We start from the raw sequence: 18,902 nt of genomic DNA, 5'->3' as shown, positions 1-18,902 counted from the left end.
TCTTTCTGCTTTGCTGTCTGTTTCTGCAGACAGCAAAATAGATAGTATTTCAGGGAAAATGCAATTAAGAAATTATAACCACCCATTCTCATCTAAGAATTTTCTGACAGTGCCTTGTATATTTATAGTCTTTGTATAGTCTTACAGTTGCTCTTCAGTGAAATTCATCTTATGAACATATGTGTTTTAGGGACCTCCTGAAGAACAAGAAGAGGAATCACCTTTGACTGTAACACAACTGAAGGAAATTGGAAGAAAGCAGAAAGAAGAGTTGGAAAGATTATCAGAAAAACAGGAAGAATCCAGTAAATCTAGCCAAATAGTTCAAGGAATTGACTGGGGCATGGGTAAGGAAGTTAGCTTTTTGATTCAATTATTTCACTGTTGTGATATGAATTTCTGAAATATTTTTAATGATTTCTAAATCACAATAATAATATTGCAGATGAATATGGCATTTTCCAAATTATTGATGGTCTCGGGCCAGCTCTCTCTGATTAGCTAACGGTGGAGATTGGCAGCTTCCTAGTTTCCAGAACTTAGGGTTAAAGCCTTGCCTACTTCCTTTGGATAATAAAAGGCATTAGCAGATTACTTTATTATTTATTTTTTATTTTTCTGCCTTGCAGCTATGCAACTCTACAAGTATGCAGTCTGCACTCTCAACTGATGAGTTTGTTAGTAACTCATCTATTCTTATTAAATAACTTAAGGAAATTATAACGTACAAAGGATATAAATTAAATTAAACTTTAATCTTTATTTCCAATATTTCGTCAACATCACGTTGCCATCTTCACATGAACGTAAAATAAAGACACGTGCACGCAGGCACTACACACAGTAAATGAGGACGAAGCAGGAAGCTATTGTTTCTCCTAAAAGTCCTGATGGTGCCCCCTAGTGAGCTATGTAGGTATTCTTGGCCGTTGGGCTGATGTAAATCTCCCAAATTTTGGGCAGTCTCATGCAACCAAATTTGTTAAGGTTTGGCAAGTTTCTTAGGGTTGAGGCTGATTCCATGAATAGCCTTTCAAATTTGAATTTACTACGGTGTATTACCGTGGCTTTCTTCCACCGTATTCTGTGGCGTGTATCCAGAGCATGGTCTGCAAGACCAGAGTGGCTGTACAGGTGAAACCGGATGTAGTCCTTGTGTTCTGAAATTCTGATATTCGCTGTCCTGCCTGTTTGGCCAAAGTAGGACAGCTTACAGCTGCAAGGGACCTGGTATACACCAGGTAGGTCTAGGGGAAGTGGTTGGTCTTTAGTGGAGCGGATAAGGGACGCCAATTTTCTATATGGTCTATAACACAAGGTCAAGTTGTGTTTTTTTAGGATTTTGGTAATTTTTTCCGAGGTGCCTCGGATGTAGGGAATGGTGATTCAGACTGTGAATCAAATTAGGATGATAACACATACACCTTTAGAATTAGAAAAATTTTTCATTTGGTTACAAAATAAATTATATGTGACAAGAAATTATATTCTCATCTGTATATTCTTGATCTTCATATGTATTGTCTTAAGTTTTGCTTTTCTGAATAAAAATCATTCTCTTTAAAACAGTGATTCTGAATGAATTGTTTATCATTATTAATAACAAACGAAGATATCCTGCTCAATAAGACTGATAAAAGTGTTCAACAAAAGCATATATCACATCAAATTTCTGATATGTAGCCTCAAGGGTTGTACAGGATACTATTATAGTACATGTAAAGCTTACATTATTGCTAACTTCCTATCAACAATCTTTCTTCAAATAAGTCTGTTATCTGTCAGGACTCCAGTATTGTCAGATCTTGTATTTCAGTCATCTAAGACACTTCTTACTGCATCAGCGCACCTTATTCTTGGTCTTATTTCTGATCCCTCATTTCTATCAAAATGACCATGCTACCTGATATTAGCTCTGCTCCCACATTCCTGAATACTTACTATGTTAAGTTCCTTTCTAATAACCTCATTGTCATTGATGCCATCTGTTCACTTCCCTCATTTTTCTGAAAATCCTCATATCTGTGGTCTCCAGTCTTTGGTCAACTGTAACCCAGCTCTCAGATCCATAAGTTAAAATTGACATGAACACTGTATACAGCTATCTTACTCTTTGGAATAATTTCTGTCTTATTCCATATAAATTTATTAAGTTACTTCCTACTATACCAGCTTTGTTAATTTGTTATCTATTTCCATTTTTTAATTTGAAATCTTCACTAAAAATTATGCCTAAATAGCTTAAATTTTTTACTTATTTTATAGTTCTCCATTCAGGATGCAGCTGGTGTTTTTAGTGTTCCTGCCTATTTTCAGTCATTGTGTTCGTTATTGCTGATTTTCATATCAAATTTGTTACAGCAGTTATTCAATTTAAGTAATAATTCTAAATATATTTGAACACACATATATGTGTTCACATTTTATACTTTCTTATATATCAGTGCTGTTTTTGGGATAGAAGCATGGTGATGTATGTGTGTTACACACACACACACTGCTTTATTGTTCAAATGATTAAATTCAAATTACATCTATAGCAAGTCAAGCACAGACTTGACTATTAAAAAATTGCCAATGGACAATTAATTTTTTGTGAAATTGGACTAAAACAGCCGATACTCACTCACGACTAGCAGTACTGTTCGCAGCAATGCACTAAGTATCAAAAATGCAGATATATGAGGCAGTGAACAGTTTCCTTCATGCTGTGCAGATGCAGATCATGTGAATGTTAATTAAACATTCCATCATTTCTGGACATCTGCAAATTTCTGTGCTCAATCTCACAACAGGTGAATATCAATGTCAGTACAACTGATGTAGAGGCAGACATTCCCAAAGTACTTTTTGCATTGGGAAGTGAGCATAACCTTGATTAGAAAGTACACAGAATGGAGCAGGGTTGTTCAAAATCTATCCAATGTACTGTAGTCAGTTAGCATCAGTACGTTGGATAGATGAGCTGAGCAGAAAATATGTTGACAATGCATAGAAACTCACAAGGCAGTATCTGACAAAAGCAATGTATAACTGCATACCAAGGGTTAAGCGAGTAAATAAAGCAGGATTGAAGATGAACAGTGAAATCAAGCCAGCTGTGCTGGACTTTGCAAAAGAAATGCTATGGAGGAGGAACAAGCATTTGGTGGTGATTGGATCCATGAAGTGTAAAGTGCAGGCTAGAAAGGTGACAAGCATGGAAAGAAAGAAAAGGAGCAGTATGAATTGAGCAGAGGAGATTGGCTGGTCAGGACAAGGTTAACTTAAGGGAATTTTTCTGCTATATGGCAAGCAAGAGAAAGAATAATTATGGCAGGTTGACTGGTGGATTGTCATGGTAGTAGAATAACAGTTGCAAAGGATATAGTGGAATTATTGAATGAGCACTTTATCAGCATATATCATTCATTGGTGTAAATGATGCAGTGCAATATATAGAAGGGAGGTAAGTATTAGGAGAATTGGAAGTGAAAAAAATCAGAGGTGTATCAGGTGTTGGTTGGGTTAGATGTTAATAAGGCTGTGTGAGAATGGATGACATATCACCACATATTCTTAAGGAATGTGAACTACAGTTGGCTATGCCCTTGACCTGGTTATTTAATGAAAGTCTTGCAGTGGATAGGGTTCCTAAGGAGTTAAAAGAAGGAAAAAGGAAAAATAGTACAACTCCACAAGCATGGTTCTAGGACAGAAGTTTCCAATTATAGACCAGTCTCTATAACTGCAGTTGTGGTTAAGGTGTTGGAGAGATTCGGATTGGGTTGATGGACATGGCATTCTTTATGATGGTCAGCATGGATTTGTAAAGTAGGTCTGTTTTAACAATTTACTTGCATTTTACAATAGGGTAACGGGTGTGTTAAATAAGAGAGAATCATATAGAGTGATATTCTTGGACTTTGCAAAAGCATTTGATAGATTACACATGAAAAGTTGGTGTATAAGCTGCAGAGAATGGGATTAGATAGTGTATTAGATTGAACGATACCAGCAGGTTGTGTGTGATATAGTAGTGTCTCAAAAAATGAGGGTAACTAGTAGTGTGCCTCAGGGTTCTGTTCTTGGGCCCCTTGCTGTTTAACTTGTAAACAATATATCATGTGGACTGAGTTGGGGATCTTCAGTTGTTTGCTGATGATGCAAAGTTGGGAAGAATTATAGGTAGCACTGCTGATATAATTCCCTTCAGGAAGATTTGAATAGACTTTTTACTTGGACAAAGGAGTGGGGTTGTAGTTTTAATATCAATAAGTGCAAGCTGTTGCATTTTGGAGTGCAGAAATATAAGACTGTGTACTATCTCAATGGTGCCATACTGCAGGAAGTGGATGAAATTAGGGATGTGGGAGTGATGGTTGACAGTGGACTGAAGTTTTGGAGGGCATATTGCTAGTGTTGCAAAGGCTGTACATTGTAGTTTGCTGTGATAAGAAGCACTCTAGCATGTAGGGATAAGGAAGTGGTTGTACCATTGTATAAAGCACTGGTCAGACTACACTTGGACTATGTGCTCAAATCTGGTCACCTGGTTTTCAGTGTAATGTGGAGACATTGGGGAGGGTTCAGAAGCGAGTAATTAAGACACTGTGAGGACTTTAGACTGCTGGGTATAGAGAGAGGTTGAAAAAAATTGTGGATTGCAGAGTTTGGTGGATAGGAGGAAAAGGGGTAATATGAGACATTTAAGTTGGTGAGGAGATTTTATCAGATTAATCCAGATTAAGAGTAGAAAGCAAGAGAGGAAAAACCAGAGGTCATCCCTGGAAGTTATGTAAGAGTGTGGTGAAGAAGGATGTGAGGAGTAGATTTTTTACATGGGGAATTGTCAGTGAATGGAATGCATTACCAGAATGTGTTAATGGAAGAAGTGTTAAGGATTTTAAGATTTGGTATGATAAATAGGTTGTCAGTTGAATGAACCTCCCACAATGAGTCTGCTGACTCCATGAAGGGTGTAATTATAATAAAAATGCAGGCTGTCAGAAAAGGGAGAGAAATTCATATCTTAACCAGATTGTGACATGACACATAATTAAGAGCAAAGAATGGAATGTATTATGCAATTTTTCCATTGTTAAAAAATTTCAAAACTCAGGGCCTGCACGGATGGTTATGGCTTTAGTTTTGTGAGTGACTGATTAATTTTTGTAGACATTTTGGATCACAGCATCGCAATAAATTCTCAGTATTATCCTTATCTCCTAATAATACGCTAACCAAATCCAAAAGGCTGCGGGGTTCGAATCCCGCTGTGGGCATGGATGTTTGTGATTTTTTTGGAAATACTAGTGGTGGTGGTCGGCGGTAATGGCGTTGGTGCAGTTGTGGTCAGTTGGTGGATTGAGTGGTGGAGACAGAGTTGTAGAGAAGGTGCCCTCCCTTGATGAGTCTTTGGACTTCCTGGAGGTGTCAAATAATAATAAATCCATTTACATCTTTCTCTTAACACGTCAGGTTTAATTGCCGTACATGTGGTCAAGTAACTTGACTTTGTACAGACCTAATATATATATATATATATATTTATATAATATATTATTATTATTATTGTATGGGCACCTCCATGGAGTCTGAAGACTCATTGTGGAAGACCCAAGCTATCCACACAATCTATCATAACTCTTCTTGAACCCATTAACAGACAAAGCACTCACAACTGACACTGGCAGCCCATTCCACTCATTCATAACTCTCAAAACAAAAAAATCTAGTCCTCACATCCTTACTAATCACACCTTTATTCAACTTCTAGGGATGACCCCTTGTTCTAGTCCCTCCAGACAAGTGCTAAAACATTTCCCCTGCATCAATCCTATAAAACTCTTTAAGCAACTTAAATGTTTCTATTATATCTTCTCTTTTTCTCCTATGAACCAAATCCTGCAATCCACACACACCCTCAATTTGCCTTCATATGGAACATTCCACAGACTACACACCATCTTGGTCACTCGCCTCTGAATCTTCTCCACTGCTTCCACATCCCCAAGAAACCCAGGAGACCAGACTTGAGCACAGTAATCCAGATGTGGGCATATCAAGGCCTTATAAAAAGAAATGACAACTTCCTTATCTCTACTTGTTAATGTGTTCTTCAGTAACCAAGTAATCTTATAGGCTACCTTAGCAGTATGTGTTCTAAACTTTAACTGCCTACCACTGCCCCTAAATCTCTAGTTTCATCTTTCTCCTGGAGTACACTGCTTGTAATCTATTTATTCCAAATTACATAACTTTACATATCACCACATGAAACTGATAGCCATTTATCTTTTGCTCATACTGACAGCTTATTTAAATTGTCCTGCAATCCTCCACATCACCTTGATTAACTATTATTCTACCTAATTTTGCATCATCAGCAAACAACTGAATATTTCATTTCAAGTTATTTCCTGTATCATTTATGTATAAATTAAACAGCAATGGACCAAGCACTGAATCTTGTGGTACACTTCACTAGTCACCTGTTTATGCCTCGATTCTGCTCCTCCATATACCACTTTTTGATAATGGCCAGCAGCTACCCTCTTATCCACTTAACCAGTGATATATTCATCCCCATTTGTTCTAATTTGTGTATCAGAGTTCCTTGTGGTATTCTGTCAAATGTCTTTGCAAATTCAGCAGAATCACCATATAGCATTTCCTTTATGGATACTTTGTTGTTACTCTATTATAAAAAGTTAGTAAATTATTAAGGCATAACCAACCCTTCACAAAGCCATGTTACCTCTCATACAGTATCATATTTTTATCCACCAATTCTTGAATTCTATTTTTGACCAATTTTTCCAGTGTTTTTACCACTACACCTACTGATTAGTATATAATTTGCTACTGAAGTCTTAAAAACCTCCCTTATGTAAAGGAATTATTTTACCCTCTTTCCACTCTCTTGGAACTCTACCAGTACTGAAACTTAAATTAAAGAGCCTAGTCAGATGCATTGCCAGTTCCCTTGCACATTCTCGCAAAACCTGAGCTGATATCCCATTTAATCCCACCGCTGTATTTACATTGAGATTCTGCAAATCTTAAGAACTTCCAATTCATCCACCTCTGTTCCCGCATTAGTATCTGTCACATATGTTAAAGCAGTAACCTTACTGTATATATAGAAAGAGAGAGAGAGAGAGAGAAGTTAGACTTCAAGAATACTGCTTGATGCAAATCAAACATATTAATTATTATTTTATTTATTCTTATGGCAAAAGGAATACAGAACAGCTACAAGTCAATGTCCAGTCTGGAAAGCCAATCCAAGGCCTCATCCGTCACCTTGTGGATGTCCTGTAGTCCACCAACGTGAAATTGGTGTCTTGGGCAGTCGTTCATAATATGAGTAATAGTTTGAGCCATGGGAGAACAATCACAATAAGGGTGGTCTAATAGTCTCCATTTATGTAGTAGGTAGCCACATCTGCCCTGGTTAGTTCTGATCCTGTTGATTGATGACCAAATTTTCCTAGAAAGAGCAAAACCAGGCTGCAGAGCACAGGGATCTTCTACCAGGAAGCCATTTGTTGGGAGATTATTGGAGAATACTGGAGAAGTACCAGCATTCTCTCCACATGCCAGCTGTTGATGGCAGGGCAGCTGAAGAGAGTTTGTCCATGGACCAGAAAGGCTTTCTAGATTTTAGGCAAAGACTAGGTGGATTTATGAGAGTCTGGTGCAGGGGCAGGAGTGGGTTGCTCATTGCTTTATTAAATTTTTTAATCGAGGCTTGTCTTCTCCATATGTTTGGTGGAGCAATGTTAGATAGGACAGGCAGCCAGGAGAGATGGATGCTTCTCACTGTCCCACTAATTGTGTGCATGGTAGAGTTTAGCTGGGTGTCTATAATGTTAGTGTGTGCACTTCTTTCCCAGACAGGAGAACAATATTCTGCTGTAGAGAATGCGAGGGCTAGTACAAACAACCTTAGAACCTACACCACAACCCCAGGTTGTTCCTGCAAGCCTTGAAATGATATTGTTTCTCGTTTTAACTTTGTTGAACAGGTTGGTTATGTGCCTTTTATAGGTTAGGCTTCTGTCCAGGCTCACTCCAAGGTATTTTGGGTGAGGCTCGTGTTCTACTATTTTTCCACAGAAAGAAAGGTTGAGGTGTTGATTCCCCTCTGCATTGTTCAGGTGAAATACTGTGGACATAGTTTTTGTTGGATTTGGCTTCAAGTATCACTGCTTGAAGTACTCTTCCAGGATTTTGGGGTCTGTATTCAAGGTTAATTCCAGGTTGGCAAAGGAGGTAGATCAATGTAGGATTGCTAGATCATCAGCATACATATACTTGCTTGAGCTGGTATGTGGTAAGTTGTACACATAGATGTTAAAGAGTAAAGTGGATAACACAGAGCCCTGTGGGAGACCGTTGTGAAGGAATCTGGGCCTGCTCTTTTTTCTGCAAATATGGACCCGGATCTTTCTGTTGGAGAGAATGGATTCAAAAAGCTGGAAAGTTTTTTTGCACCTTATAATATTTCTTAGCTTTAGGAGGAGGCCCCTGATCCAGACTGTGTCATAAGCTGATGTTAGGTCAATGAAAGTGGCTCTGGATTTAAGTTTCTTCTGGAAGCTTGCTTCAATCTGTGTTGTCAGGTCCAGGACCTGGTCACAACAACTTCTTCCTGGTCTGAAGCCAGCTTGTTCAATCGGGAGTGCTCCTCGATGCAGGAGAATTCTTTCAAAGAGCTTAAAGGTGGAGCAAAGCAAGGAGATAGGTCGTAGATTTTTGACATCATTTGGATCTTTACCTGGTTTGGACATGGCAATTATTTTGGCTTCCCTCCACAGATTTGGTAGTTTTCCAGCCATTATAATTTTTGAGAAAAGGACGGCCAGCCATATTTGGCCTTGTTGACTGAGATGTTTTAGAAACTCAGAGAGGATACCATCCACTCCTGCAGCCTTGCCATTCTTGGTGAGTTTTAAGGCTACCTGTACGCCCAGTACCTCTTCTCGAGATATTGGGTGTACAAGTTCAGGAAGCTTGGGGCCTGTCTTCAGGATTTGTCTGATGGAAGATTGCACAGTAATTTTCTTGATAGAGCTGGGACATATCTTGGAGGTTTTCAATAAATGATTAGCCACTTGATCAGGAGTTATCTCTGTTGTTTTGTGTGTTGTTGGTTCTGTCCCACCTAATTTTCTCAGAAGTGATGACCAGCTTTTCCGGCTAGATGTGGTGAAATCGAGTTCATGGATTGTTGAGATCCACCTTTCCTTTCTGTTTTTATCCAGCATTGCTATGAGCTCCTTATCAACAGTTGGGTCTTCAGTCTCTTCATATTTGACTGAAAGTTTTCCTCAGTTTCTCTACTTCAGCATGGGATGTATTGTTTTCTGTAGCCTTTAGGAATAGAGGTTTTGGCTGCAGTTAGTTTGACAAATCTTGGACAGCAATTAGGGGTGGTTGGAATTGCTCTAATGGTTTGCTCGATTTGTTTCTGAAATGCATTCCAGTTGGACCTGCGAAGGTTCCATCTAACGATTGGTGTTCTGCTGATGACTGGGATTGATGTGCCTTTCTCTATTAGTGTAGGACAATGTTGAAGATGGTTCTGGTTGTTTGCAAACAGTGGTCTTCAGAGACTATGCACAGATCTGGGTTGTAGGTTCTGTTCCATCTGGCTGAGTGGAGACTGTATTTGATTTACAATGCATGGCATCGTAAATCAAATACAGGTTATATGTATCCATCCAGTTAACTAGATTATTACTTTCCTGGTTGTTAGAGGAATAGCCCCACAGAGTGTGATGAGAGTTGAAGTCACCAACATAGATAGCAGGGTGAGATGGTGGCCGGTCCATCTGATCAGGCCACGATCGATGGTGGTTTGTAGACACTATAGATGATGGTATTTTGAACTTTAATACCTATGGAGTATTCTGCATCAGGTAAACTTTGGGTTATGTTCTTGAGGCCAGGCTGCATGTAGGCCTCCAGGCCATGCTTGGGATGGCAGTTATAAGACACGAGAATTAGGCCTGGGATCTTTAGTCTATTGAGGGCTGTGTCAGGCACATGGGTTTCCTGGAGAGCCAAGACCCAATTGCTTTGTCTTTGGCTATTTTGCTGATGACTTTGGATTTAGATAGTACTTCTATGTTTAAGGTACATATCTTGAGAGAGTGTTGTTTAGGGGACTGTAACATATTTTTCGAAGCTTGCCCTCCACCCAAACAAGCAACGCGATCCTTGTTATTCCGGGCAACGATCGAGATGGCATGGAGCTTTTAAAGTTTATTCATCATAGTTGCTGTAAATGGTCCAGGAGACTTGGTACCTTTGGATGCCTTGTTTGAGAATTAGCTTCATGTTACCTGTGATTCATCTCTGGGGCTTCTTTTGTCTGAAGCACCAGCAATGTAACACTACTGGTGGGGGGACACAGGAAGGCTGTCTCAATCCCCCCCATAGTAAATTATTGACATGCTATGATAAAAATTACTAGGCAATTTAAACTACCCTCATACATTATTCATCTCAGATTATATTTTAGTAAATAATATTTTATACATGCAGAGTGTGTCAAAGTCTTTGTCTTTGAACATCTGATCCCCATCTTTCTTTGTGTGAATTTCCGAGATGAGAGGTTAGTGAAGTATACTAATAAACCCCCCCCCCCCACACACACACACTTTATATCTTTCAGTTGTTGAATTAGGCAGTAATGTTAGTATTACACTTTTTTTTTTTCTTCTTTTTTTTTTGTTTTCTTGTCATTCTCTTTCAACAATTACTGATCAGTCATATATATTTATAATACATATGAAAATATTCTGGAGGCTTAATATTGTAGATGTCTGGAATAATTATGTTGAAAGATTGCTAAATGAAACTAGCCATGACAGTATGGCTATAGAAAACATTCAAGAGGAATGCAATCAAGGGTACATATTAATATTTGAGGTGTAAAAGTCATCAAATGCCTGAAATGTAGAAAGGCAGCTGAAGTAGATGATATTTTACCAGAATACTCAAAATATAGAGGTAAGAAAGTTTTGTAGTGGCTATACTGCATAATTCAGAGCACTAGGCCAGAAGGTCAAACTCCAGATGATTGGAGTAAAGCTATCATAATTCCCATCTATAAAATGAGGAATAAAGTTGAATATGACAGTTGCAGAGCATCCTTTCTTTTAATGTTGCATGGTGATCAGCATTCATTTTAGAAATTATGGACTTTACAACCGTGTTATAAATAACTATTTTAATTTCCCAACGTTTTGACCATCATCTGGAGTATATACAAGGACAAGCTGAGTTACATTTCATAGAGTAAGCTAAAGAAACAATGATTTGATCACCATTTATTCTACTGGCATGACCTCCAGTGAAAAAAAAAATTCACATAAAATTACAAATTAATTATTTAGAAACAATATCAAAGCTAAATTCTATTTAAGATAACACAAGAGAAACATTCTTTCTTATAGATAGTTTTCTTACAGTAACAATGATGTCCTATTTTTAACATTACAATTGTTATATTAGATTTAGGATTCCGGATTATCTACAGTCCTGTTTATAGTTAACTCTTAGGGAGAAAGGTTCCATGGGTAGAATATGTGCCTTCCATATGCTTGGGATTTTTAGACCATCATTATTGTTCAGATTGGGGGTTGATAAGAATCTCACAGGCTTCCTTAAATTTGCATTCATACCATGTTTTGGTGTGATGTAAACAAATGGTGCTTTTCCAGTCAATTCTACGTAAAGTGTTCAGGGCATGATCAGAAAGGCCAGCTTCACCATAGTTATTATATTTAATGTGTCGTTTATGTTCCTTTTGTCCGATAGGAATTGTGCGTCCTGTTTCCCCTATATATGGTAGATTACAGGTGCAATAAATACGGTATACTCCAGGGTGGGCCAGCGGTGGGAGTGGGTCTTTGGATGAGTTGAGTAAGCTTTTTAATTTTGCAGGAGGTTTAAAGGTGGCTTTGAGGTTGTATTTCTGTAGCATTCTGTTTATTTATCTGATGTCCCTTTAATGTAAGGAATAGTTATAGTTTTATTGTAGTCTGGTTTATCTTTGTTTTTTATTGAGGTCTTATAGAGAATTTTGTTAATAGTGTTTTGGCTGTAATCAATTTTTTAGAAAAGTATTGCTGATAACTTTAAGTTCGTCTTTCAGCACTTGTTCATTGGAGCAGATCTTCAAAGACCCGTTTTTTAGAGTATTAATGACACCTACTTTTTGTGTTGGGTGGTCGTGGTAGGAGTTCATGTGTATATATTGGCCACTATGTGTCGGTTTCCAGTAAACAGTGAAGAAAAGACTGCCAGAAGGAAGACGAGTGACAAGTGTATCTAGAAACGGAAGTGTGTTCTGTTTTTCAATCTCAATTGTGAACTGTATGCGTTTGTGTTGTTTGTTTAGGTGGCTAAGGAAAGTGTCTGGCAGCCATGGGGAAAGATCGTGAAGGCATTGTCAATGTATCTAAGCCAGACTTTGGGTTTTAAAGGAGAAGAATCTAGAGCATGTTGTTCAAAATGTTCCATATCCTTCTCTGAAGAGAAATTGAAGCACCATTTCTCTTGGCAGATGGCTCCAGATTTATAACTGCGCTAGCTTCTCCCTACTTTGAACACAAGTTACCACTACACGCGTTCTCCTAGCCGATGAAAACAAAGCTGTTCCAGCACTAGAGGAGGAGCTTTCCGGCACGCTGAACCACGACCTTTGTACGATTCTCTACGACATCTCGTGCACTTCGGCAGAAAAAGAATTTGATAAGATATGAAGTCGGCACATCAACAAATTTTATAACTTGAAAAAGTACTCTACCTCCGAATCACAACAACCACTCAACACTGTAATCAACTTTTCTTCTGTTGTTTTGAAGCCTGAAGCACTCAATGCTCTTGCACATGGGCTAAATTTCGCCATTTCTCTTAAAGAAATACTGGCCGAAGAAATAATGATCTAGATAGAACGTGGTATCTGCAACCTTCCAAACCATATCGCCAACAATATCAGACTAGATGTAGCCTGTGTTCTCACTAAAGCAAGACACCAAAAATCAACATATCCAGTTTCAAAAAACCAACATATCCAAAGGTGAATATAATGCTCTACAAGAAATGAAGAAAAACAAAGAAATAGTAATCACCAAAGTGGATAAGGGAAATGCCACTGTAGTTTTCAACCAAACGTATTACACAGGTAAGTTTAATGCTTTATTATTAGATCGGGCTCCCTACCTCCCTATTGAATATAATCCCACCAGCTCTCAAATTAGAACACTCCATAGGCTCCTTAAGAAGGTCACTTCTTGGCCTGTGGAAGTTACCAACAAACTAAAACCCTTTAACTCTAGACCCCCCCCATGCCCCCCTCGAATATATGGACTTTCAAAACTACATAAGCAAAATGTGCTATTACATCCCATAGTGGATGGCATTGATTCCCCTACATATAAATTAGCCAGACATTTAGCCAAAGCACTCTCACACACTATACTGGCAACACACCATCACACATAAAAAACTCAGCCCACTTCAAAGCCAGTATAGAAAACCTCTCACTCCAACATACTGACATAATGGTTAGTTTTGACGTCTCCTCCCTATTCACAAATGTCCCACTCAAGGAAACCTTAGAGCTCATCCAAGCCAAATTTTCTCCCACTATCTCAGCCCTATTTCAATTCACAATGAGCTCAGGCTATTTCGTTTGGCAAGGAAAATTCTACAAACACATAGAGGGGACAGCCATGGGTTCACCACTCTCCCCACCCTTGGCCAACTTCTTTATGGAGACTTTTGAAGAGAAAGCCTTAAACTCTACCCCACAAAAACCCATTGTTTGGCTTCGCTACGTGGATGATGTGTTCGCTATTTGGCCACATGGCTCAGATACACTCCACTCCTTCTTAACACACTTAAACAATCAACACCCCCAGAATTCAGTTCACCTTGGAAAAAAAGGGAAAACAACAGCCTCCCTTTCCTAGACACTCTAATCACTCGCCAGCCTGATGGGTCCTTGATTTTCTCTGTTTATAGAAAACCCACCCATACAGGCAGATACATTCACCAGCAATCCCACCCACCCCTCACAACAATATAGGGTTATTAAAACACTATATAACAGAGCAAAATTAATCTGTTCAGATGACAATGCCTTAACTACGGAACTAAACATCATCCTTAATACTTGTATTATATCTTAGCCAATGGCTATAACCCCCAAAAAATCCAAAAAATATTAAAACCAGTAAACCACAACCCCCCTTCACAATAAAGATTACACCAAATCCATCACCATTCTCTACATCCGGAGCACTTCTGAAAAAATAACCAAAATCCTAAAAAAATACGACCTGACTTCTTGTTACAAACCATATAAAAAATTGGTGTCCCTTATCTGCTTCACTAAAGACCAACCACTTCCCCTAGACTTACCTGGGGTATACCAGGTCCCTTGCAGCTGTAAACTGTCCTACTTTGGACAAGCAGGCAGGACAGCTAATATCAGAATTTCAGAACACAAAGACTACATCCGTTTTCACCAGTACAGCCACTCTGGGCTTGCAGATAATGCTCTGGATACCCGCCACAGAACACATTGGAAGAAAGCCAAAGTAATACACCGCAGCAAGTTTATGTATGAAAGATTATTCATAGAATCAGCCTTAGCTCTAAAAAATGTTCTAAACCTCAACAAATTTGGGTGCATGAGACTGCCTCAAATTTGCGAGACTTGCATTATGAGAACATCAGCCCAACGGCCAAGACAACCCAATATAACCCACTAGAGGGCACCATTAGGACTTTAGGAACAGCAGTAGTTTTCTCTCTTCTACCTCATTTGCTTTTTGTAGTGCCTGCGTGCACATTTCATAGCTGTATGTTTCCATGAAGATGGCAATGTGACTTCCGAAATATAGGAAGTATTTATTAAAGTTTATTTTAATTAATATTCCAGTATACGTTGCAAATTCCTTAAATAATTTAATAGTAACAATATTTCAGTGCTGACCAGTAATAAATTAATTTTGAGAAAAATTATTGATAGAAGATTAGCAGTATTGTAAACTTACGAGTAATCATGTACACCCCTTGAGGATACATATCAGGAAATTGATGATATATAATTTTGAAAATTTCTCCTGTTGGATTTTACTCTTGAATCTGTAATATTTATCTGTACATCTGCATATGCACACATTTTATTCTTGTCATTTTTTCATAGGAGAAGATGCTGAAGAGGATAATTTAACAGAAAACCCATTTGCACTTTCTACCTGTAATGAAGATTTGTATCTCGATGATCCTAAAAAATCTTTAAGGGGATGGTTTGAGAGAGAAGGTGAGTTATATATGCATTTCATTTAGACATGTAAAAGAATTTAATAGATAAAATTTTACCTTAGTAATTAATAGGTAACACTGAATCACACACACATTTCACATCTGAAATTGGAAATATGTTAATTGCATAGCTGTTATCTAGCTTTATAGTTCATTTTAAATTGAAAAAATTTCTTAATTAGTCTCAGTAAAGGAGAGTGCTTAAATTAATTCTTTTACTCCTGCTCCTTATATGTTCTTCTGGACATTGCTAAGAAGGCATAGTGATCAAAGAATATACCAGACTGATAAATAATTTGTAGCACCATTTCACTATCCTGTAATCAATCCTATAACTGGATAGTGAAATGGGTGCTACAAATTATTTGATATTTGTCAAGGAAATCAGTTATGAAACAACTTGGAAAGTTTTTCATTATAAATTACATTTGACAAATTATATTCTTGTTTAATTCTTTACCCAAGTGTAAGCAAACAGTGTTTGCATATGAAGCTTTATGCGCACTTTGCTTGCTTATACTTGGGTAACAAATTAAACATGAATATATACTTTGTAACCAAGTGAAAAAACAGAAAATTCTTTCATTAGCACTCAGTAGCCACTTTATCAAGAATCCACCTAATATAAGTAGCACTCCCATTTGCTTTCACAAGTTCTACAACTCACTTTGACTTTGATTCTATAGATGATCAAAATTCTTCATCAGCCCATGAAAAATAGATCTCAATTTAAAAAGGGAGGGGCAGCGAATCTTAAATTATTTTGCATTATAATGATGATTTCCATTGGAATTCAGATTAAGGACTACATGCATAATGTAAAGAGAAACTATAATATAATGTAAACCAATTAACACTGATGCATCAGTGTTAATTATTATTTCATTATTTCTAATTCCCTGCATTATTCCCACTGTATACATTTAGAAACATTGGCCCATGCTACTTTCTCCATAATGCCTTTTCATCAGTCTATTATAACATAAATGAGAGTTTGATTAATCAAACCTTTTCTTTTCTTCATTTGTTTTGTTTCCTTCAAGCAGCCAGTTTCATTGCTTACTTACTCACTGTTTTCTATTTTATACAAATAGAACTAATGCAAGGGTGTTTGCTATTACTGTTCAAATGATCAATGATGTTTTGCATTGTGTTATTAGATGTTATTTGACTATTGTGGTGTGTTTAATTCTGGAGATTTCTTTACCCAGGTTTCTTTTCAGGTATCAGTATTTTCCAGCCATATGCATTTTACTGGCTAGTTATTTTGTTGTCTTGGTATGTTCTTGACATCATTTTGTGAAACCACTATCGCTTTAATTTAGTGTTAGTGCTGCTCCAAAATTTGTGCTACACTTGTCAAACTTAAACAATTGGTTTGGCAGGTCTGAATGCTTGCTTAAAACTTTAAAACTCCTATCTTGAGCTTTGACACATTGCTTTGCTGAATGAATGAATTCTCATAAGTTTAATGCTGTCTTATTGTTACTAGAAATGTTAGTCCACTTTCTTCTGCCTCTTTTCAGTCATCTCCCATGACGTATATATCTGAACGAACTAATTATTTGGAAACAGGAATTATCAAAATGGTAGAACTGCTCATGCACCTTGTATGTTGACATAAATCTAAATTCTTCAATTTTTTGGTTAGCACTATTGTCATAGCAAGAATTGTATTTCCTGATTTGTCTAAGAAATGTCTAATATCTATAAGGTATAGATCTTAGCTAACAAAAGGGATATGTCATTGCAATAAGTGAAAAAAGGTTCAACATGGTCATTATAAACATGTTATCTTTTCTTTATATTTCAATGCCCCAGTGCAGATGAATTGAATTTTTTATATTATTACTTTTGGATGGTGTTGGTAATTCATTCTAGGATTATAAGCAAAAGTAACACTTTTAAACCTATTTTTGTCTTATTTACTCTGGAGTTGCAAGGGCTCTCTCTTGACTTATAAGCCTTGTTTGTCTCTACTCAGATGTTTCATTTGTTCCAATGGAATCTTGTCAGATTAGTCTCGGTTGACCTTAATGTAATTTCATAATGCAGTATCATTATATATATATATAATGATATGTATAATGTTTGTTTTTTTTATGTATTATGTTCTTGTTCTTTCAAGCACTAAATAATTCAGTGGAATAATGGCAAACCAGCAGCATCATACTAAAAAAAAAAAAAACTTGGTGAGAAAAGAACAAATATTGGATAAAAAGTTACCACATATAGAATAAACTGACACATTTGACAGAAACGGATTTTTTTTTTTTTTAAATGGATGATGTATATGGTGATAAAATAATTGCTTTTCATCTAAATACAAGGATGTGTTTAAAACTGGTAAAGTAAAATGTATAGATAACGAATTAGTATTTGGTGAAAGTTGCATTTCTGCAATGCAGTCCTATCCAGTTGACATCTAATAATCACTTGATTGGAATATGAAAACCATACACTCGAAGAAGATTGTTTTATTCTAGTAGAAATTATGATGTACACACAGGAGTGGCTGTTATATTTAAAAAAGTTTTGTTAATCTGAATTACATCTTATGAAAATGATGGCAATTAGAATAAAAAGCAAAGGAGCATCCATGGAAGTTAAGTTTGTGTGTGGTTAAGAAATAGGCACAGGCTATTATAAAAAATTATCAGGTATTTATCATATAGCCTGTGCCTATTTCTTAACCACACACAAACTTAACTTCCATGGACGTGCCCTTATCCTTTACCTACCTTCCATATAACGATATAATGAAAAATTTCATTAACCAATATTCTGTGACACCCTTTCAGAAGTTTATAGACTTTTATCATATCATCCAACTTTATCCTGTTTGCCAGTATCTGCAGCCTATCTGTCACTCTCAATCTGTCGTAATCTACATACCACAATCCTAATAACATCTTTGTAACTCTTCTTTGCAGTGCAACCTTTCCAGCTTCATCACCTTGAAAACCAGGTGGCTAAAGTTGTGCACAGTAGTCCAAGTGTGATCATATCAATGCCTTATATAAAGAGGCAAAATTACTTAAATGTGAACATCTTACAATATAAGATATTGGTGCATTAAATGGCATAGTCAGCAGGATAGATTATAATTTAACTTTAATTTTGCATAAGAAATTCAGCAAGAAAGGTTAAGAAAACATTTTTTGTTGTTGTTTTATTTTTTTTAGGTATTGCTTAGTGATGACCACTGATCAGGAGCACTGTGTGTGTGTGTGTGTGTGTGTGTGTGTGTGTGTGTGTGTGTGTGTGTGTGTGTGTGTGTGTGTGTGTGTGTGTGTGAGGGAATAATTCTCTGCAAAATTTCAGTGGAGAATATAATGAGAGTATTGAATATTTTTTTTTCAGATTGCAGAAAAAGAGATTGGAAAATGGTTAGGTGATCAGTTAATGCTTGTTATAAAATCTAAGATTTATGAAAAGCAAAGACTTTTCTTTACACCTCCAGAAAGCTCAGACAAGCCCAAACTTATAAACAATTCAAGGGGGAAAAAAAAGCTTGAGTTTGGACCAGATCTCCAGAATATATATTCTTGTATGCAAAGCCATAATGA

The 18,902-nt window shown here is 37.0% G+C and overlaps 1 protein-coding gene across 1 annotated transcript in view; it reads left to right on the top strand.

Moving 5' to 3' along the window:
- Nucleotides 1-18,902, top strand: part of LOC150097366 (kanadaptin) — a 221,472-nt gene that overhangs the window by 48,969 nt on the left and 153,601 nt on the right. Inside the window, exons 3-4 of the mRNA XM_090407155.1 lie at nt 191-347; nt 15,215-15,331. Of these exons, the coding sequence (XP_090263281.1) occupies nt 191-347; nt 15,215-15,331 (274 nt within the window). The remainder of the gene's footprint in view (nt 1-190; nt 348-15,214; nt 15,332-18,902) is intronic.

This window comes from Typopeltis vanoorti, chromosome 17 (assembly GCF_054136105.1).
Source record: "Typopeltis vanoorti isolate ZY-2024b chromosome 17, IOZ_Tvanoo_1.0, whole genome shotgun sequence".
Taxonomy (NCBI): domain Eukaryota; kingdom Metazoa; phylum Arthropoda; class Arachnida; order Uropygi; family Thelyphonidae; genus Typopeltis; species Typopeltis vanoorti.
This window is presented reverse-complemented; position numbering and strand designations above follow the sequence as displayed.